Source organism: Candoia aspera, chromosome 1 (genome assembly GCF_035149785.1).
Source record: "Candoia aspera isolate rCanAsp1 chromosome 1, rCanAsp1.hap2, whole genome shotgun sequence".
NCBI classification, from domain to species: domain Eukaryota; kingdom Metazoa; phylum Chordata; class Lepidosauria; order Squamata; family Boidae; genus Candoia; species Candoia aspera.
The window spans coordinates 23691550-23713875 of record NC_086153.1 but is presented as its reverse complement, the minus strand read 5'-3'; the positions used below and the strand labels follow the sequence as shown (position 1 = coordinate 23713875).

Sequence of the window (22326 nt, the reverse complement as noted above, 5' to 3'; positions counted from 1 at the left end):
TCTGAGGGCTACTTTATACCACAATGGAGAGGAATGCATTGTCTACAGCATGCATTGGAGGGGAAAAAACTCCAAAAACCTTGATTGGAATGAAGAGATTTCCCCCCAATATAAATCACAGGAATATGTATTAATGTCTACACATTTGTGTGAATAGGTGGAGGCAGTATTTGTGTGTGAACAAAAAAAGAACAATGTGGGATGGCGAGATCCAATTTTTTGTTTCAGCCTTGCTCATTTCTATCCGCAGCCTTTCCCTTATGTTCCTTGGGGGAATGTCAATGTATCCCTTGGACTGAGCTAGATTTTTACTTATGTCTTTGTAGTTTTCTTGGCAATAATATGGAACTAATTTGTCATTACCACCTTCTGATTTTTGTTTCTCCTTCCCAGTCTATAGTTTTGCCCTGGGATTTTCTGGTGTTCCCTCATCTGGGTATTAACCACATCTGACTCTACTTGAGATCAGCCAGTGTTGGCCATGATTAACTCTTTCAGGAAGAGGTGATGGGATCAACATCAGAGTTAGAAGCTTTTGTGGGAAGTTTCTGAGCTTTGTGCCATGCAAAAAAAAAAAAAAGATTATGGGAACTTCCTTCCTGAAGGGCCAAGGCTGTTTGATGTTCCCTTCAACCCTTACCTTTCTGCCCTGGGCAGAAGCATTCCAAAGCCAATTTCTTTCCATGTTTCGGTACCAGTTCAGTGGGCCCCTGAAAGAGGCAGAAACAGAAAAAAGCAGGACTTAACATACCCTTTTCTGGGCCACCACCAAACTCCAAGCGTCTACACCAAATACTGAGTCCTCCCAATGCAAACATTTAGAGCTAAGGCACATTTCCACCACCTCACTCACAGAAAAAGAATCAACTTTTGCGATCTTTTTCCTGGGTTGACATTGGGAGCAAAGAAACCATTTCTGGCAGGTGCTGCCTGCCACTTCCTACTTCTACTCTCACCTCTCATCCCCCAACAGAATGCAAAATTCTGCACTGCATTAAAAACACATGGTTGGGCCAGCTTCCTGTTTCAAGGAAGTGATAGCCAGAGAAGAGGGAAAAGGAGGTCATGACCAAAAATAAAGAGGAAGGAGACCTGAAGGTACATTTAACAAGGTGATAATTGCCCATAAATTCAGTTTCAGTTATCCCTTGAATGGATGAAAACCAGCTTCCATTGAACTTGGAAGACATTGGCTGAAAATAATTTTATGAAAACTTTAGAATTCCTGTTCTTTTTATTTCCACCACTTCTGTCTCTTCCCTACAGCTCAACAGTTGCCAGTCAGAGACCCCCTCACTTCAGAATGATGGTCTACCAATCCCTATGGTTTGCACACAGCAACTTCAAGTAGAACTCTCCCTCTGCAGGCAAGAGTATCTTACATAAATTTGCCCATATATATTCTAAGGCTAGTAGCCATTACCATTCATTGTCTGGAGCAATGAAATCAACAAACTGAAATTGCTTCAATATAAACAAGGTGGGTGTTGTCTGCATACCTGCCCAATAAACAGAAATAACACATGCAAACCTGCATTACCTGAATCCAGATTTCTGATACTGTTGTACATAGTATTGGAGGACAGGCTCCGGAAGAAGAGAACTTGGAGGTGGCTCTTCGGGAAGTCCCACCAGCAGCCCCCCTGCAGCACAGAAAAAGGTGTAATGAAAAATATTGCAACTGCTGCCTCAGTTGCAAATGGCAGACCTCAAATCTAAGCTAGGAAGCTCTTTCAGAATAAACCCCTTCACTTGCTTAGCCTTCATGTTTAGCATCATGTTTTCCTCTTCCTGAATCATTTTGAGACCAACCGGCACTATGACACAGGCACAGAGCCTTACGTGCTGAAGTACAGAGTACAGTTGACTGATCTGCTTGGCTCCCCAGAACAGATTAAAAGCTTGAATGCAATAGGTAGAGGCCAAAATGCAAATGCCCTCTAACAGCACCGGATCAGACTGTCCTGCTACCTATAGCAATGCATGAAACACTCCACTTCAGAGGGAAAACCTGAAACATTAGGCTTTTCTGAGGCAGTATCTGCAAAGTAATACTATTTAAATGAGAGTGCACAACCTGTGGGACCCCAGAAGTTTGGTTGCAGCACCTAGAACCTGTCTGGAAGTCACTGCCAACTGCAGTTTTCAGTGTGGTAAGAGAATAAATTTTTAAACAGAAGGTAAATATGCTGTCAGGTCAAATTCTTGGTGAGACATGAACATGTCCACGGGGTTTTCTTGGCAGAAATATGGATGTGGTTTGCCATCACCATCTTCTTCTTCTCCTTTCAACTTCCTAGTCCTATAGTTCTGGATTTCTGGAGGTCTCCCATCCAACTACTAACCAGGTCCAACTCTGCTTGGTTGTTACAGTTGTTTTTACTTCTGCGATGGTCATAAGCACACCTAACTGCTGGGATAAATAATTAAATGCATGGGAAGTATCCAATTTTAATTTAATATGTATCAAATGTTGTTGTTGTTCTGGGTCCATATACTTTGAGGCATATAGCCCCCAGCATACCATGCCAAAGCAAATTACAGCCCCTCCCAGAAATTGTCAATGAGCTCCAGGGGAAATGGGACATCCAAAAGAAAACTGTAGAGAGCCAGTTTGGTCCCGTGGTTAAGGCAACGGGCTAGAAACCAGGAGCCTGGGAGTTCTAGTCCTGCCTTGGGCATGAAAGCTGGCTGGGTGACCTTGGGCCAGTTGCTCTCTCTCAGCCCAACTCACCTCACAGGGTTCTTGTTGTTATGGGGAAAATAGGAGGAGGAATATTAGGTATATTCGCCACCTTGATTTATTTATAAAAATAATAAAAGCAGGATAGAAAATAAAAAAATAAACTTGCATTAGGTTATTTATAAAATATACTATGTTTTAGAAATTGCTGGGTGGTGTTTGGGCTGCATTTGAACTACAATAACAGCTGTAATGAAAGAGGAAGATGCAGATCCTGGAAAAGAGGATTTCAGGAATAGAAAGTTGTAACACTTCCCCCCAACCCCTTTCCCAAACAACTTGTCTTGCCTTAAAACATTTAAGAATGTTTCCTTAAATTCCTCCCTTGCTTGTATGTAATCAGAAAATGGGAGATTTGCTCTGAATTTTTTTGAACTGAAATTCCTGGCAAACAGCCAGTTTGGTCTAGTGGTTAAGGTGCTGGGCTAGAAACCAGGAGCCTGGGAGTTCTAGTCCCGCCTTAGGCATGAAAGCCAGCTGGGTGACCTTGGGCCAGTCACTCTCTCTCAGCCCAACTCACCCCACAGGGTTGCTGTTGTGGGGAAAATAGGAGGAGGAAGGAGCAATAGGTATGTTCCCTGCCTTGAGTTATTTATAAAAATAATAAAGGCGGGATAGAAAATAAATAAAATATAAATAAATAAATAGACCTCCATTCATGGGGGTTGCAATCTCTTACCTCGCTTACTAACTCCAGTTACATCAAGAGAATGTCCCTCCATTTTATCCTGTAAGGAAAGCATTTTGAATGTGGCAAGTGAGAGCCCTTAGGGGAAAACAGGGAAGGATTTGAGAGATGTGCCATGAAGATACACTGAGCCAAACTGATCATTTTTTTCTTCAATGGTTAAACAAATTTGAATCCAGGAAGCCTTTAATTTCGTATTTGGTATAAAATTGAGCCAGTTAAATCAAATCAGCATAATTCATGCAGCATTAGCAACCATGTAGCCCAGCCCTATATTCTGTCAAATTCTCCTGAGCTCACTACTACTCTCCGTTGGAGATGAAGAGACATGATACCACCACACATACAGTATGCTAAGCCTAGGAATCTATTTTCAGTTCCATGACTGAGCAAATTCTGGTTCTGTTTAAAAATCTACTTTTGTTTTTCCCTTTTATTTTAGGAGCTTAATTTAAGGGGTAAAGCTTTTTGGCTGTTTTTTGTTTGTTTCAAAATGGAGAAACAAATACCTTCAGTGTTCTCTTACAGAGAACCAGAAATCTACCAGGCATTCCAAGTTCCCATTCCTTCCTTCCTTCAATTTATCAAACTTGTCACCGCCCATCTCCTCCCACCAGAGGGACTCTGGGTGGTTTACAACAATAATCAATAAAATAATAAATATACAATAAAATTACAATATATAAAAATACAGTATCTAAAAATACAATTACAGGTAAACAATAATTATAAATAAAAATTGAATCCAAATTGCAGATGACAACTCAGTCCTTGTATGCGATGAGCACTCTAAGGCACTAGCCCTATGCTGGACAACTGAAAAATGTATTTCTGGCCATACTTATGCAAATTTAAGCTAGAGGGCATAACGTATCCAAAAATGTCAATCCCAATGTACTTCTTCACAGACTTTTAGCATCCACTACCATCCAAAATCCCTTCCTTTCCCTTTGGGACAAAACCATCCATGCAGAGGACTGACCTCCTTCCTGCTAGATCGGATAACAATCTTCAGAGTTCGGTTTATATCTTTCTCCAGTTCAGCCTCTGCAATTCCCTGCAGGAGCAAGATAAAAAAATAGGTTATTCAAATTGCTCTTTAAAGAGCATGGGAGGAGTTGAACAGTTCTTTTTTCTTTGCCACCCAGCATCCACTATCTAAGAAGAGCCCATGACTCCTTATCTTATGAATTTATTATTCAGTCCTATGGCCATTCCCACCAACTCCACCCCATCCCTGAAAGCCTGCATCATTAACTGAAATACCATCAGTGGAATCGTCAAGAATAATGTTACTCTTCAGCCATGCCCTTTTTCAGGATGTACTATCCTATTCCTCTTTCATCTCCCCAATGATTTCATTTTTCCCCCTACAGCAAACACTCAGGGGATTTTGCCTCAAGAGTTTTTTTTATTCAAAATACTCCTTTATGTGTGCTTCTGCAAACCTTAAGCCTGCTGGAACTTGTTCTGCACAGTTGGCTATGTAAGGAATTAAGGGCCTACATTCAGAGAATTGTGACTACTGCTAGTTACAATCTATGTGGTATGAAGGGATCTAAATGGCTTTTTTATTTATTATGTCTATGAGCCAACTAGAGTTTCCATAATTTGCCAGTATATAAACACTGGTTAGTAAATAAACCTATAAGACAATTAGGCAAAAAAAGGAGAAGGCATCTATCAAAACCTCGGAAAGAAGAGAAAAACAGACCAGAATCTAAGACTAAGGCACAGCAGGAAAAAAAAAAAATGGGGGGGGGGCAGGGGAACTGGTATCACGCCAAAATACATGTTAAGGAGTGTTGGAATTATCAGGGGTCAACTCAGCATTGTCTCATAAGCGTAAGGCGGGTCTTTTCTAGTAAACGCATCTCTATCGTGCTTGTGGGATGTCAAATGGGTCACCTGATTTCCACTTCCTTCTTCTTCTTGGGTTTGGGGATTAACAATCTCCATTACCTTTTGGCACACCTGCAAGCAGGTGGTGCTGCACAATGCAGCTCTCATCCTTTCATCTTGCTTGCACACAGACATTTCTATTTCCATAAAAATGTCTACAAAGAACCAGTGATGATTAAGTACTTTCTACTATAGAATAGAATAGAATACTTTATTGGCCAAGTATGATTAGACATACAAGGAATTTGACTGCAAGAGCTCTCAATATAATTATATAACATCAGAAAATAAACAATAATAAATAGTAATGTTATTTACTAAAACTATACAATCAAGAAAAGAAAAGAACTGAAGGAAAATAATGCTATGGCTATTAACTAACACACACTCATATTTAAAGGGAGAATCTACTTGTATCCGGATCTACTGAATAAAAGTAAGCTATCTCTATTTTTTTCTTCATCTAACTACTGTGTGAAGACTGAATTTATTTCTGAACATAATTAAGCTTAAATATGCAAGTTTTGGTTCACGCTTCTACTTTGCAAGATGGTTGTTAGCTGCTTGGAGTTTTTTTGTTAACCTTTAAAACGTCATCAAGGAGGACATACCAGGCCCCGCCATTTATAGAATAGCTCTGATAAGAGGATATAAAGGTATCTCTTTGAAGATTACCACCGGGGTTGTATTCAAGGATATTTTTCAGAATATCCTGTTGTTCTCCAACTTGATGTCCTGCAAATATTTTGGCCTTCTACTTCAATAAACCTCAACCAGTATGGCCTTTGGATCAAAGGGGCTGAAATCCAACACACCAGATTGGGACAGGCTGATTTAGGGCTTTTGCAAGTAATACCAAGACCTTTGAATGGTGTTCAGAAGAAGCTGTTCAAGCTCTGCATTCACACTAAACCAGTTCTACCCCAACTTCTCCATTTATTTTAGCTATATCTCCAATACTTCCCTTTTTTGCTTGTCCCCAAAGCCCCAGTAGTTAACTTGGAATCAAATTTTAAAGCAAATCAACTCACTTGCACTCATAAATTACACGTTGGCTAGGATGATGAGTGACAAATTGGAATCTTGTACTACTTTTTTTCCCTGCATTTTCCCCTTTCCAAGAGGCTCCAAGCCTATCGATGCCAATTCCTATCCTGTTCCTTGCCCCAGCTGAAGAGCAGGGCTGTTCAGCCCAACAGCACAACACTTTATAGGCTCTTTTCAGCTTGCTTCACTTTTGTAAAGCTGTCCTCTGAGAAAAAAGGGGGCACTACTCTTTTGGCAACTGAACGCCTCTGTTGATTTCATTTTGCCTAATGTAATAAAAGAGAAAGGGAAACAAAGAAGAAGAACGTGCATTTTTGAGATACAAACATCTCCATAAAGCAATTCTTAAGTTATATTTTCTTAGCCGCCTGACAAACTCATTAATCATACAAAAAGGCTTCATTTTTCTATTTCTTCTTCTTGATAGAACATTGCCCTTTGTAAGGTTCACCCAAATTTTCATGCTGCTGCTAAAAATATATAATTTGGACCTGGAAAAGAAGAATGTATATGCTCATGTCACATTTATGAACAAGTGTTTCTCCCTATCCAAGAGAGGCAAGCTTTTCAGTTATTTTATTTTACTTTCTGAATATTTAAACTTCTCAGCATTAGGTGATGTCTACAATTCTATCAGATGGAATACATGACTATAACAATAGTATTACTGCAATTAGTCTAGAGATAGGGGGGAAAAGCCTTTTAAAAAACAGAGCTCTACCCCGGCCCCCAATCCCAAATATATCATAAAAGAGGACTTTGATCTTCTCTATCCTCAAAATCTGGCCATTTTTCAAAGGCAGAACCTAGAATTGCCCATTCTAAAGCAGGGATGCCAGATCAGAAGATACTGGCCTATATACTTATTGGCTTTTGCCATTTGCTTTGATCTTCCCCACCCCTATTCCCATATCACTGGGTGGTTTTGGACAAACTATGCTCTTTCAGCCCAAAATAACAGGGCTGTTTATTGTGGGGGTAGAACTCAGGGAGATTCACCGATGTACACTGCCTTGAACTCTCCGAGAAAGATAGGACATTAACAATAGCAACATCATCATCACAAACCACCCTAAGGTACCAGGTAGTGTAAGTGCAAGCATCATCTGTCTCAGTTAAATACAACTAGATTCTACTTGGTCCTTCTGGATTCCATCCCGACCAGGGATGTCTGCAGAATATGGCTGGAGGAGGAGGAGGAGGAGGAGGAGAAGGAACGATGGTGGCCACAATGGGGCAATCCAAGGTCTGCCTGGTGTTTGTTGCAACACACATAAAAACCAGGCAGAGCTTTGATTGACCTGTTGTGGCCACCATCATTTGTTTGACCACACTCTGCAGACACCCCTGATCCCAACACTAAGAGCCCCAACTCTCAGACAACCTAGGCAGGTTCTATATATACTCTACTTGTCAAAGCTCTGGGTTCACTCCTGATCTTTGGAAAAATTACAATTATGCTTTTCAGCTCTCTCTATTCCTTAGCAGTTTACGTTTAAGTAAATGCAGAAAAGCCTTTTGAAAAGCCAGATTAAATGTGTTGCCATCAAATACGTTATAAAGCAGATTTCAAAAGGTTCCCATCTCTCAAAGATGCTCTCCCTGTAATGGTATTGACTTAGAAACTGTGGCTCATATTTTATTGCACTGTGAGTTTTACAAGAATTTTCAGCAGGATAGTATTTGGCCTATTTTAAAATCAAGATCAGGAAGATGCATTTCTGAATTTGTTAAAATTTAACTCTCAGACAAAAATCCTAAAATTACAGAGGCAATAGCCCAATTTTTAACTATGGCTATAAAAAACAAGGTATTTACTAAAAAATTAAGTTTGAGCTTTTAAATGTTTCACTGCATATAATATTTATCAATACAACATTTAAAAATTCAGTTTATTTTATTTGTTAAACTGTTATCTTATGCTAATTTTAAAAATTATATCAGTACTTTTTTATTTGGGTTTTTTGGCTGTAAATAAAAATTATTATTATATACCCTCCGGGAGTGCCATTCAGAACAGACTTTGTCCCCCGGCCACAATCCTCCACTTTATCTACAAGAACACCACTTGTAATGAAACCTTGCTGGTGGTTCAGGGCATTCCCATCATTTACCAAGACAAACTAAGGCATTTTTTAAATTATGACATGATTTGCTTTTAAACAAATGGTTAGTGTATTTTAAAAGAAACAAAGAAAGAAAGGAAACAAATTCTTCCTGACAGTAAATAGACTGTCAGGAACAAATTTTGCAGCCCCTAGTCTCTTTGGGCTGAGAGAGCAAATTGGCTCTAATTTCCAATTGCCTGAATGCAGCTATATCATCATTCTCTGCTCTCTGAATAATGGAGCCTTCTCTTGCAAAGCTAAATTGGATTACTCTGTAGCCTAGTGGGGCTGTGATTCGGCGCTCAGCCTCAGCAGTATTTGTTCCTAGCTCTGCAAGATGAACTGCTGATGAGATGCGATTGTACAATGCATGTGATGGCTTAGATCAGTGTTGCTCAACCTTGGCAACTTTAAGATGCATGGACTTCAACTCCCAGACTTCCCCAGCCAGCATGGATCTAAAGATCATTCTCTGCATTCATGCTTACCATGTTTTCTTTAGTAAGCCAGTATGGTGGAAGGGCAGGATAGTATATAGTGTTAGGGTGGTGGACTGAGGCTGTGACTGGGGAGGTCCAGGTTCAGATAGCCACTTGACCTTGTGGCTCCCTGAGTGACTTGAAGTCCAACCTCCTTACAGTGTTGCTATTGCTGTGAGGATAAAGTGAGGGAAGACCCACAAAGCCTGCCTGTGCATCCTAAAGGAAAGGTGCAATAGAAATTTCATAATAAATAAAACCAGAATTCCTCAGAGGAGAAAACAGTGACATAAATGAATTAGTAGTCTGACCTGGAAAAAAGAAGTTACTTAATTCCGCAACCTGCTCTCTACAATGGCCAAAAAACAGTTCATAATCCTCTCCTAACAAACACAGAAGCAGGCAAACATAGAGAGATTGTATTCACATGTCACATTAAGCTATGATTTGCTGACCAAGCCAGAAATTGTTTTATGGGCAAGCAATAATTAATATTTTCTGAGAAAGCACAACGTTCAGCTAATTCCTATTTTCTCCCTCCATTCTTTCTGCTAGACACCAGAAGAAGTACACAGACTTGAAAACCAAACCTAGAATAAGACAAAATCAGAATAAAAAAATCTAAACCTAACAATAAGACAGTTTGTGGTTTGTTGCAAAATAAATGAATAAATTCCTTATTGAATTGTCAAGCCAAAAAGCAAACTACATTAGGATTTAGGGTTACATGCCAGAGAGATAGAAAAAAATCAGGTGAAACTAAAGTTGGGACTCTGCGGGCATTCAACTCATCCTCTCACTGATCTGCCTTTTTTAGGTAAGTCTACTTCTCCCTTCATTTTTAAGGAAAAAGTTTATAATGCAAAAAAATAAAATAAAATCCAAAATCCATAACAACTAACAGTTCCATCTGCAACCCACTTTGAAATGATATGTACTGCAAACCTCATGGTTAAAACTTCTGGCCTAATTTTTGGACTTCCGTGCTTCTTCTCTATCCTGTTATTTTGTAATAATGCCTGGGGGGGTTTGGTAAATTTTTGCCAAATTCAAAAGCTTGGAGAATTCACACGTCCGTAAACCCTTTATATTATTTTGACTGGTCCTAATAAAGATATTGGCAAACAATTAATTAAAATATAAAGACACCACATCTCCTGTAGACCATCATCAAAAGATGAAACCTGAATGTACTCCCAGTACATTCAGGTAAGCATGAAACATGCAACTTCGTATTTTTACCCACAATAATCAGGTTCTATAATACAGTTACTGTCATGCAGCCACCAGAATTTCACAGCTATGGAATGCATCCATATGTTGATATTATACTGATGATGATGGGTCAAGCATGGCAGGAATAAGACAGCTATACAAAGTAATGTTCACATGCACTGTACATTAGAAACACTGATGTGACATCTCTCACAGGTGCTGGAAAAAGTTTCCTTTACAACAGAAAACAGAGGTTTACCACAACTGACTGTAATTTTAAATTGCTTGGGGATCTAGGGGGTTGGAATCTGACTCATGGGCTACCAGCTGCCTATCCTTAGCTAACACTACTAGCATTCCCCAAAAACGCTGAAATGGCTAGTAGAGTTGGGCAGCCCCTTGACCTTTTCTATAGGTGTCAAGCAGTGCTGCAAGCACACACCCTGCAAACTTTTCTATAGGTGTCAAGCAGTGAGGCAAGCACACACCCTAACACAAGGAGAGCAAAGAACAGAGGATAGGGATCTGTGGATCAAGATCCATTTGCGTAAGAAAGGCCTTCAAGACAATCAAGAAAACTTGAGCAGTAACTGGGCAATTTCAGTAATTTATCTGTTCAATGAAAATTGTGAGCGCTGAGGAAAATGACAAGGAAAGCGCTTTAGCGATCTAGAAGTTGCTTCTAATCTCCTCATCACTTAATGTAAGTGAAGAGGAACCTGATTCATTCTGTCCCCCGCACCCCTCCAGGAAACCATCAGGATCTCATCTTCAAATAAGGGGAAAAAAAAACCCCTCTCCCTTTCCAGGAATAGCCAAGACTGCAACAAGCTTCTTGGCCAGGACTGGCCACTTTGTGCTGGAGAAGCAAAATTACGGCTGTCTGCAGAAATTACAATTAGGCAAAGAAATGGTTTATATAAGCCTTGCAAGTCTGGGCTTGGGCTCATTCACACATTCACTGTCAAGAACAGAAAAAGAAAAAGAAAAAGAAAAAGCTCCAGCACGGTTTAGCAAGACATTTTAAATTATGCAAAATAAAATTGGTTAGCATTTTCAATAAGTAGAGTGTTGGGGGGCAGGGAGTATTTCAGTCCTCTCCCTCTTTTTTCTCTGGATTCATCAGAACTACGACATTTAATTCATTCCACCCAGCTGGTTTAAACATAGGGTTAGATATGAAATTATTTACATATTAATAAACAAAGCTGGTAAATATTAAAGTAGCATTACACTAGCATTCATAACCTTCCCTAACTTGGCCCTATCCTGCAACTCCCAAAGCTAAATTGTGACCACACTAAAAGGTTGGGCTGCAAACTGTGTTAGGCCACATTTGTTACGACTATGTTGCCATTTGTTCACTAATAAGTAAGAACAGAGCTGACCGTGACAACATAGAAGAATATCCCCAAAGAAGGCCCTTCTAACATCCTACTCTATCTTACAGCTTTGGGATGTCCTGGTAGACATCCATCCAAATACTGTGCTAAGTGGGTCTGACTCTGATTAACTTTTTTGAGATTAGCCAAGGTCAGCTAGGTGCTGTTACAGCAAGTATATGTTAAAACTGGCTGACTGATACTTAGGATATCTGATTAGGGAGATAGAAAGCTTGTAAACTAAGGGACTCCCCTACAGACTGTTTTGTTCTTCCTCTGATCATGAGTTATGGTCAGATGTTCCATTTCTTATATGTCAAGATCAATCTCAAACCCCTTTTTCATCACTCCTTAGAAAGGACCCAAGAAGATGGGAAGATCACCCCAAATTTGCATTCCAGTACAGCCTCAGCCTTCCAGCTATACAGTACAAATTAGTACCTTACAATACTCACTGGCTTTTGGAAGTAGAACTGATAGTCAAAAGCAGGAATGGCTTCCAGCTTTTTCATAATATCCACTCCAGGTTTTGAAGGAGAATAGGGTGTATTTAGTCCAGCCACTGCCCTAAAACAACATAGCAAGAAATTAGGGAGGAAGGGAGGAAAAATGAGGTGATACAAAATGCATACATCCAGAGAGGCAGCCTTTGGTACCTGATGCTACAACAAACAATTAATTTAAAAAGTGTCTTGGGTATCTTAAATACAGTTAAATGCACTAGATTAAACAGCAATGACAAAATTACTGAAGAATTATCAGTTTATGTAATATACCCAAACAACTATTTGAGGCAAGGATGGTGGTAGGAAATGTATTAGTACGGTGCTTCCCAACTTGGTGGCCTTCAGTTGGGCAGAATTGGCATTCTGGGAATTATAGTGCCAGCACATCTGAAGGCACTAGGTTGGAGAAGGCATGGGTGGAGGAAGATTAGCAATGGATTAGTAGTGCATTAAATTTTCCATACAATCATGAATCTGACAGAGTGTCACAGCAAGACATTACATTAGCTTAACATGGTGGGGAGTGGGATGGAGGCAGACAGAAGAGAGAGACCCTGTAGACATCTCTACAGGTTCTAAAGACATATATAGGGAGCCAGTATGGATTAATAGTGGTTAAAGTAGTTGAACTAGACTTAGAAGAAAGTCCCAGGTTCAGGTCTATTCCCAACAATGAACACTCAATGGATGACACTGAGAGAGAGCTGTCAATCTCTTTCTACCCAATCTACCCCACAAGTTTCTTGTTGTGGGGTGGGAGAGGCTGAAGGAAGTGGTTCTGTGTACTTCACCTTGAGCTCCTGGAGGCAAGCTGGGATATAAATCTAACAAATCAATCTATCTCAGATGACTATAGGTTCCTTGAGTAAAAACGGAATAAAAATATAATATTAATTAGCCAAAAAGCAGGGGTTATCAGGACCCTGATTTGGGAAAGTTTAGACATGTAAAAATCAGTGCTCTCAAAACCAGTGAATGGGGAACACAAGGAAGGGTACTATTATATGAATATGGTTGTGTTGGATTAGAAAGCTCTAGATGAATCCAGCAGGATTCTTTCTATGAATAGATATTTTGGTTCATACTATTAACCATTAAGACAATGTTTTCCCCATGTCATTAATCTATACTGTTCTAATGAAATAATTCTATGATATTTGCTTTACAAAACAGCACCTCTGGTCTTCATGCCTCTGTATGATAAAATATTGGTCTCTTCACAATAACAATAATTTAATATTATTGGCAGTTCTGATGCTCTGTATACTGGAATTGTCTGTTACTGAGAATCTGTATGAATTGGGGCAGTTTGTAAATACTGTTAAATAAATACCTAAAAAAATTGAGTAACTTCAGCCAGTATACTGAAGAAAGAAAGAAAGAAAGAAAGAAAAAGAAAGACAGACAAGACAAGACAAGACAGACTAATAGCCAGTTTGGTCTAGTGGTTAAGGCAACAGGCTAGAAACAGGAGACTGAGAGTTCTAGTCCTGCCTTAGGCATGAAAGCCAGCTGGTGACCTTGGCCCAGTCACGTTCTCTCAGCCCAACTCACCTCACAGGGTTGTTGTTGTGGGGAAAACAGGAGGAGGAGGGAATATTAGATATGTTCGCTGCCTTGAGTTATTTATAAAAATAATAAAGGCGGGATAAAAATTAAATAAATAAATAAAATAATTCCAGCCAGGGATGGTTATTGCTCTATCCACCTGCTGAATGCTAAAATCTGGGAGGAAAATAAATTGAGGAGCTTGACTTCTCAGGGATGATGGCTGCTGCAATCAAACATATATGGAAAGCATCAATTGAGAAGGTTGGCCTATGACATGTCGTAATTTGTAAGGAGAAAAAAGTGTAAGTAATCGTGGACAGACATCAACAACGAAATAGAATTAGAAAAAAAATACAATGAAGGGGAGGCAAACCAAGATGATTAGGAATACACTATTTAGGCAGATGAATAATGACAGAATGAAAATGGCTCACAAAGTAATGGACAAAGGAGGAGGAGGAGAAAATCTGACAAGAGTCTAAAGCAGTTAAGCAGCAGACTTAAGACAAATTTTCATGGATTCTTCTAATTAAAATTAATAAAAATAAAAATGGAATTTGATATGAAAAAGGCTGAAAGTTACCAACCAAAGAGAATATGCTAGATTCCCCTTCCCCACATATTTAATTTTGTTACAGCTAAGTATGTACTGTATACTGTAAGTTACAGAACTGTTAAGTATGGACTGTACTTCCACTTACAACTCCAGCTGATCAGCACCGTTGGGGTGTTTGATCCATCACCGCCATACATTTTGCATGCAAATGTCACAGAGAAATTAACTTACTTGACCCGCTCTGGGTAAAAGAGAGCCATATTCCACACTGTGGCACCACCCCAATCATGACCAATGAATGTAGCCTGCACAATGTTCTAGAAAGAAAAAAAAGATAAATTAAGGGTTCATTTCATCCTGTAAGTACAGTTGGTTGCTTTGTTTTTTCTTTCTTTCTTTCCTTCTTTCTTTAATATGTATATAATGTATATTGCAGGCAGCTGCAGCCCATTTACTTATTGGAAAGGTGCCCAGCATCCCCCCAAAAGGATAAAATTAAGCAATATGATACCCAAATACCTTAGTAGTAAACAGTCTTTATTACATTTTATTTTTTTAAACAGGATTTCTTGACTGGCCGTGCTCAAGATGACAGCCAGTTTAGGAAGGGGCTATAACATGATCTCAACATTTCAGATATAAACACAAGCCCAGGATTGTCAACTATAAATACCAGCGGCTGCTGGTTTGTTCTATCATGACTAATACCTCATAACTTAACATTTTCAAGATCCTGTTTTCATTTGTCTGAGGATGACTTTCTACTTTTGCCTCTTTCCTTTTTACCAAAGTTTTATTATGATCCCTCCTCCCCAAAAGAAAGAGGCTGGATTCGAGGAGCTTTTGACGACATCACAGCAGTTTAACCAATGGCTGCAGCCAGACCAAAAAAAAACAGTAATAAATCCATTATGTAACCGTGGAATTAGCATTACTTTGGTGCTGTATTTTAATGGAAAGGGATGACAAGGTACAAAGCACCAGCTATTAAGCTACTATTTCACTTCAAGGAAAAAAAGCTGTTTTTAGGTTGAGGCTACTATATAGGATGCCTTCACACACTGGCCCAGTCACTTGACTTGAAGGAAACAGCCTGCCAAATTACTTTGAAAAAGAAGAAACAGGAAAAAAAATCTAATTCTGAGCATCCAGCCCCTCACTTAACTTGAAAGACAATTTTCACTTTTAAGCACCATCTGTTTGTACACAATACAGCCTCATGCTCAGCTGTTCTTCCTCCAATTTCTTTCCTTGCTTATTGCAAAAGGAGATGCACCAAAGTTCCACAGCATTCACTACTTGCTCAATAAAGAGTTTTCTTCAGGGAGCTAAGAAGAGCTGAAAGATTAAACTCAGCAGCTGCCCAGGATAGCAAGGGGAAACCATCCAGTGGAGGAAGCTCATTTCCTAAGACAACAGACCAAAAGCTTCCTGGCAAAGCCATGGTTTTCTAAACCCAAACCCTCTTCTTTTTTCTGGGTGTTACCAATATCATTCTAAAGCTGACATACTCTATTATTATGCCAAACACCCCACCCCCATTCCTAAAGCCCACCCCCCAAACCCACCAGGCTGTCTATAATGATCTAGCACTAAAGAATATGCATTACACATTATTGATTGGACAAAGCTCATCAGAACTGGGGACACAGGTTGGGAACAAAAGCTACTCAGAACTTTGTTTCATATGTGCAGGGCAGGAAATTCAAATCAACACAAAGTCAATGATGGCTGTAATGGTGCTGCTGAGGGCTGCAGTTGCATCTACTGAGGTCAATGTCATCTGCATGCACACTCCACCAGGCTATTCTGGAAGCATTATCAGATGTTGCTTTGAATCTGCTAGGAAGTGAATTGAACCTCTGCTGATCTGCCAATGGTGTTGCCTGATGCCTTCCATTGGCCAAGGGTTGGTTTCCTCTTGCTGTGAAAGCATCCAGAGGTACTGAATCGAGTATCCGCCCTTACTTGTTTTACTTGGGTTTCTGCAGATTTATTTAGCTTACTTTTATGTTACACTCCCACTCCACATTTACCACCAACATATCTTCCTTTACTTCTAGATCTCTTGTGTTTTGTTAGGCCTTTTAAGCAGCTGCTGTATAAGACTTTCTAATTAAAGCAACAGTAACCTGCTAAATCCTGTGTAATACCAGTTAGAAGTTTATTATGAGAATTGATAAGTGGATGGATACAGAGCTTATAAATTATGAGGACTGAAATATTTAGAATGGTGTATTATAGTGCGGGACCATTTCCAGGTGTAAGTATGTCTGGTCCTGTAAAAACACTTGCTAGTATCACTGTAGCTCCACCCTTTCCTTCATATTGCCTGTTCTTTTATCCTGTTTATTGATTAGAATAACTTCTCTGCATCAACTTTATATACAGACTGGACTCATACATAGTGCTAAGCTTCCGTATGATCTGAACTCGGGCATTTCTGGTTTACTGAACACCTCTAATTCAACAAATACTAATTTTCCATGTAAATTATAGTTTGCTAAATAAATCATTACGGACTGGGTTCCATGTGCTATAATGGCTGCAACCAGAAAACAAACAAAACCAAAATCAAATTTATATCACAAGAGCCAGACTGGTGTAGTGGTTAAGTTGCTGGCCTAGAAACTAGGAGACTATGATTTTTAGGCTTCCCTTAGGCATGAAAGCTGGCTGGGTGACTTTGGGCCAGCCACTCTCTCTCAGCCCATCCCACCTCACAGGGTTGTTGCACAGGGGGAAAATAGGAGGTAGGAGTATTAGGTATGTTCACTGCCTTGAGTTATATATATTAAAAAAGTGGGATAAAAATAATAATAATGGGACGAATTCGGTGAATGAGGACCAACACCAGCTTAGGAACTGGCAGATGTGACTTCACTTTGTAATAGTAATAATAGTAATAATAGTAATAATAGCAACAATAATAATAATTATTATTATTTAACATAAAGTGTAAACCTAGCCATCTTTTTGTCAATCAGCAAGGACTGTAACAGGAATGGTAGAGGTGCCCTCTGCTCTTACAAAGACACACTACTATTAACTAAGTCACACATTAGAACGGCAAACAGTTTCACAGCATGAAGGAAACATCTGAAGCATGGCAAGATGTTCATTTACTTTTGGCAATTTTATTACACTATTTCTTTCTCTAGGACCACTGCTTTATCTAATACCATTCCAGTGTTCTTGCTCCACTAATTGCTGAACCTTCACTACCCTGAAGAAATTATTTTTACAGTGGTTAGGCCAGCAAGATCTTCTTCTTAGGACATCACAAATAGTTGCTAACCTCAGCAAGAAAGCAGTAGTAGACAGAGGACAAGGTCTATTTTCCACAGAAGTATAGAGACCAGAGCCAAGTTTTTGAGCCACCAGTTCAAGGCTGGTTGGGGCAAGAGAATGAGCAGTGGAGACATATGGAACATTTCAGAGAAGCTCACAAGAACAGAGAGGCTGGGTGGATTTTAAACTTTTCTGATTCCTAAAACATCCTTCTCCAAGCAGCTGGCATTCTGTGCACTGAAGACTAATACTTCTGGAGAAAGACACACTGGGGAAGTCTGTTCCAAATCTTATCAGAACTCCAAGTGAATGAACCTGATGACACTACATGGCATAGGGCCTGGTTACTGGAGGGACTGCCAACATCTGCCTGGCCAATTCAATCCTGCAGCACGCCTTCTCTGTAGCAGCCCCCACCCTCTGGAATTGGGTTCCTGCTGAGATCCAGATGGCCCCCATTCTGCTGTTGTTTAGAAGAGCCATGAAGACCTGGCTCTTCACCCAGGCCTTCAGCAAGGGAGAGTGAGACCCCTTACTTCATGGCACTTGCCATCTTTTATCTTTCTTTTTACTGGTTTTATTGTAATTTCTTTATTTGACTTTTGTGAGCCACCTAGACTCATTGAGAATCCAACAGTATGTATACAAGTTTAATAAATTATATCATCATCATCTGAATTAAAATACATGGGGATAGTAAAGGTAAAGGTTTCCCTTGACATTAAGTCCAGTCGTGTCCAACTCTTGTTAATACCTGCTAGCCAAAGGAAAAAATGTGGACACTTTTCAAAAGCAAATATTTACACATTTTTGGGGTCCCCCCCTTTCTACTTATGCCAAGACCCTTCTACCTTTTGGAAGTTTGGTACATTTCTTCATAAAAAGCTTCTTGTTTTAAAATAGGAGAAAAACCAAAGATTCTGGTGTCCTATTCTAAATGAAATGGCTGCCACCACCTTTTCAGCTGTGAGGATGGAACAGGGAAGATAATCAAGTCCACATTTCCTTTGTTGGATTTAATGAGATTCATGAGAGACCATCAGGGTCCCATGAAAAGCACAGACCTGATATTACTGTGGCTTAGTTTGGCTCCTAGGCTAGGATTAGGCAGAAGGAATGAGACATGGCTGAACAAGAATAACCCCCAAAGTAGTAGTTGATTGCCCACTGCCTTTACATGACTATAATCACCCTCTTATACCCATGTGGATTTAAAGCTACTTTTTCTTCCCACCATTCCCACAAATTACTAACACTTTTCCTAAATGCTTGGTGGTCTTGAAACTGGGCAGTTGCTGAATGTTTAAAGAAATATCATCTGTAGCCTGAGAACCATTTACTGCTTGTCATCTTTTCAATGTGACCCTTTCAGTTGTCACTGGCATAGTCCTAGGTAAAAAGTGGATTTTGTTGGTCACCTTCTCTTCTTGTCTTTCAATCAGAGATTACAGAGAATTCAGCATATTCATCTCCATTGTCCTAACAGTCAGGAATCACACTGAGATGAGGAGTAGATCTCTAGTGTTTATTACTGCTACATAAGACAGAATCCTAACAAACTGAAGAAGCGTGGGAAAACCCAGACAGATAAACCCCAAAAGTTAAGGCGGGTCTGATCTGTGTCTCTTTGAATGGCTGCTTAATTCCTCAGTACTACGCATGAGTTTCCCCCCCTGGATAGAGGCCCCCTCCTGCTCGCCATCAGTACTCATGACATCCATTTTTCTAACATGTCTTTCCTCTCTGCCTTTCAAAGCTGAAAGACAGCAACTGCTTCATGGCTAAATTCACCCACAGGCTGGAGGTGCCAGAGAAAAAAGTTTAGCTGGAAAATGCCAAATAGACAACTGCTTCTCGGTTTAAAAGAACCTGAGGTGATAGAGCCAGCCCAGTAGTGCTATACAAAACATTCTCAGGATGTTCTAGACTTGGAGTATCTTTTTGAGTGTACTTAGTCCAGATCAACTTCACCAAAGGATTGTTACCTTGTGCTGGAGCTTGAGCACCTCAGTGAGGCCATGAGCTAAACCGTGAAGGGCCACTCGAGATGGGAAGGTCATGACAGAGAGGTCAGACTAAATGCGATCCCTGGGGAAGGTAATGGCAACCCACCCCAGTATTCTTGCCGTGAAAACTAAATGGATCAGTACAACCAGAGATACGTTGGTATACCATCGGAAGATGAGACTCCCAGGTCGGAAGATGGTCAAAATGCTACTGGGGAGGAACAGAGGATGAGTTCAATTAGCCCCAGATGTGATGACGCAGCTAAGTCAAAGCCGAAAGGATGGCTAGTGGCCGACGGTGCTGGTGAATGGCGAACCTGATGTTCTAAGGATCAACACACCATTGGAACCTGGAATGTAAGATCTATGAGCCAGGGCAAATTGGATGTGGTTATTGGTGAGATGTCAAGATTAAAGATAGACATTCTGGGCATCAGTGAACTGAAATGGACTGGAATGGGCCACTTCACATCAGATGACCACCAGATCTACTACCGTGGACAAGAGGACCACAGAAGAAATGGAGTAGACTTCATAATTAATAGCAAAGTGGCTAAAGCAGTGCTTGGATACAATCCAAAAAACGATAGAATGATCTCAATTCGAATTCAGGGCAAGCCACCTAACATCACAGTGATCCAAATATACACCCCATCCACAAATGCTGAAGAAGCTGAAGTAGATCAGTTCTATGAGGATCTGCAGCACCTACTGGACAATACGCCTAGAAGAGATGTTATTTTCATCACAGGAGACTGGAATGCTAAGGTGGGCAGTCAAATGACACCTGGAATTACAGGTAAGCATGGCCTGGGAGAACAAAACGAAGCAGGACATAGGCTGATAGAATTTTGCCAAGACAACTCACTCTACATAACAAACAGTCTCTTCCAACAACCTAAGAGACAGCTTTATACATGGACTTCACCAGATGGACAACACTGAAATCAGATTGACTACATCCTTTGCAGCCAAAGGTGGTGGTCATCTATACAGTCGGTAAAAACAAGACCTGGAGCTGACTGTAGTTCAGATCACAAACTTCTTATTGCATAATTTAGAATCAGACTAAAGAGATTAGGGAAGACCCACAGATCAGCTAGGTATGAGCTCACTAATATTCCTAAGGAATATGCAGTGGAGGTGAAGAATAGATTTAAGGGTCTGGATTTAGTAGATAGTGTGGTCAGTGAGTTAGAGCCAGACATCCTGAAGAGTGAGGTTGAATGGGCCTTGAGAAGCATTGCTAATACCAAGGCAGCAGGACACAATGGTATCCCAGCTGAATTGTTCAAAATCTTGCGAGATGATGCTGTCAAGATAATGCATGCTATATGCCAGCAATTTTGGAAAACACAAGAATGGCCATCAGACTGGAAAAAAATCAACTTATATCCCCATACCAAAAAAGGGAAACACTAAAGAATGTTCAAACTATCGAACAGTGGCACTCATTTCACATGCCAGTAACGTAATGCTCAAGATCCTGCAAGGTAGACTTCAGCAATACATGGAGCGAGAACTGCCAGATGTACAAGCTGGGTTTAGAAAAGGCAGAGGAACTAGGGACCAAATTGCCAATATCCGCTGGATAATGGAAAAAGCCAGAGAGTTTCAGAAAAACATCTATTTCTGTTTTATTGACTATTCTAAAGCCTTTGACTGTGTGGACCATAACAAATTGTGGCAAGTTCTTAGCGGTATGGGGATACCAAGTCATCTTGTCTGCCTTCTGAGGAATCTATATAATGACCAAGTAGCAACAGTAAGAACAGACCACGGAACAATGGACTGGTTTAAGATTGGGAAAGGAGTACAGCAGGGTTGTATACTCTCACCCTACCTATTCAACTTGTATGCAGAACACATCATGTGACGTGCTGGGCGTCCAAGGCTGGAGTTAAAATTGCTGGAAGAAACATTAACAATCTCAGATATGCAGATGATACCACTCAGCTGAAAGCGAATAGGAACTGAGGAGCCTTATGATGAAGGTGAAAGAAGAAAGTGCAAAAGCTGGCTTGCAGCTAAACCTCAAAAAAACCAAGACTATGGCAACCAGCTTGATTGATAACTGTCAAATAGAGGGAGAAAACATAGAGGCAGTGACAGACTTGTATTTCTGGGTGCAAAGATTACTGCAGATGCTGACTGCAGTCGGCAAATCAGAAGATGCTTAATCCTTGGGAGAAGAGCAATGACAAATCTTGATAAAATAGTTAAGAGCAGAGACATCACACTGACAACAAAGGTCCGCATAGTTAAAGCAATTGTATTCCCCGTAGTAACATATGGCTGCGAGAGCTGGACCTTAAGGAAGGCTAAGAGAAGGAAGATAGATGCTTTGGAACTGTGGTGTTAGAGGAAAATTCTGAGAGTGCCTTGGACTGCAAGAAGATCAAAGCAGTCCATACTCCAGGAAAAAAAGCCAGAGTGCTCACTTGAGGGAATGATATTCAAGGCAAAACTGAAATACTCTGGCCACATAATGAGAAGACAGGACACTCTGGAGAAGATGCTGATGCTAGGGAGAGTGGAGGGCAAAAGGAAGAGGGGCCAACCAAGGGCAAGATGGATGGATGATATTCTAGAGGTGACAGACTCGTCCTTGGGGGAACTGGGGGTGGTGACAACTGACAGGAAGCTCTGGCGTGGGCTGGTCCATGAAGTCATCAAGAGTCGGAAGTGACTGAATGAATAAACAACAAAAAGTCCAGATCAAACATTCCATGTTCTGAAGTTCTATCCTGACCTCAGGACCAAATAGTTTTTCATTTCATGATGTCTCCCAATGTTCTAACGTTTCCCAATGGGCTTATTACTGCTTTCTTAATCCCTCCAGCCACTGAAAC

General features: G+C 40.3%; 1 protein-coding gene across 3 annotated transcripts in view; it reads right to left on the bottom strand.

The window, feature by feature from the left end:
* EPHX2 (epoxide hydrolase 2) overlaps positions 1-22326 on the bottom strand; it is a 62105-nt gene that overhangs the window by 8458 nt on the left and 31321 nt on the right. For 2 of the 3 annotated variants that reach the window (XM_063300483.1, XM_063300490.1), the window contains 6 exons: positions 14409-14494; positions 12020-12131; positions 4414-4488; positions 3423-3471; positions 1541-1643; positions 641-710 (listed from right to left, as the gene is read on the bottom strand). In XM_063300483.1, coding sequence (XP_063156553.1) covers positions 641-710; positions 1541-1643; positions 3423-3471; positions 4414-4488; positions 12020-12131; positions 14409-14494 — 495 coding nt within the window. The remainder of the gene's footprint in view (positions 1-640; positions 711-1540; positions 1644-3422; positions 3472-4413; positions 4489-12019; positions 12132-14408; positions 14495-22326) is intronic. The other variant, XR_010067796.1, reaches the window with a different exon arrangement.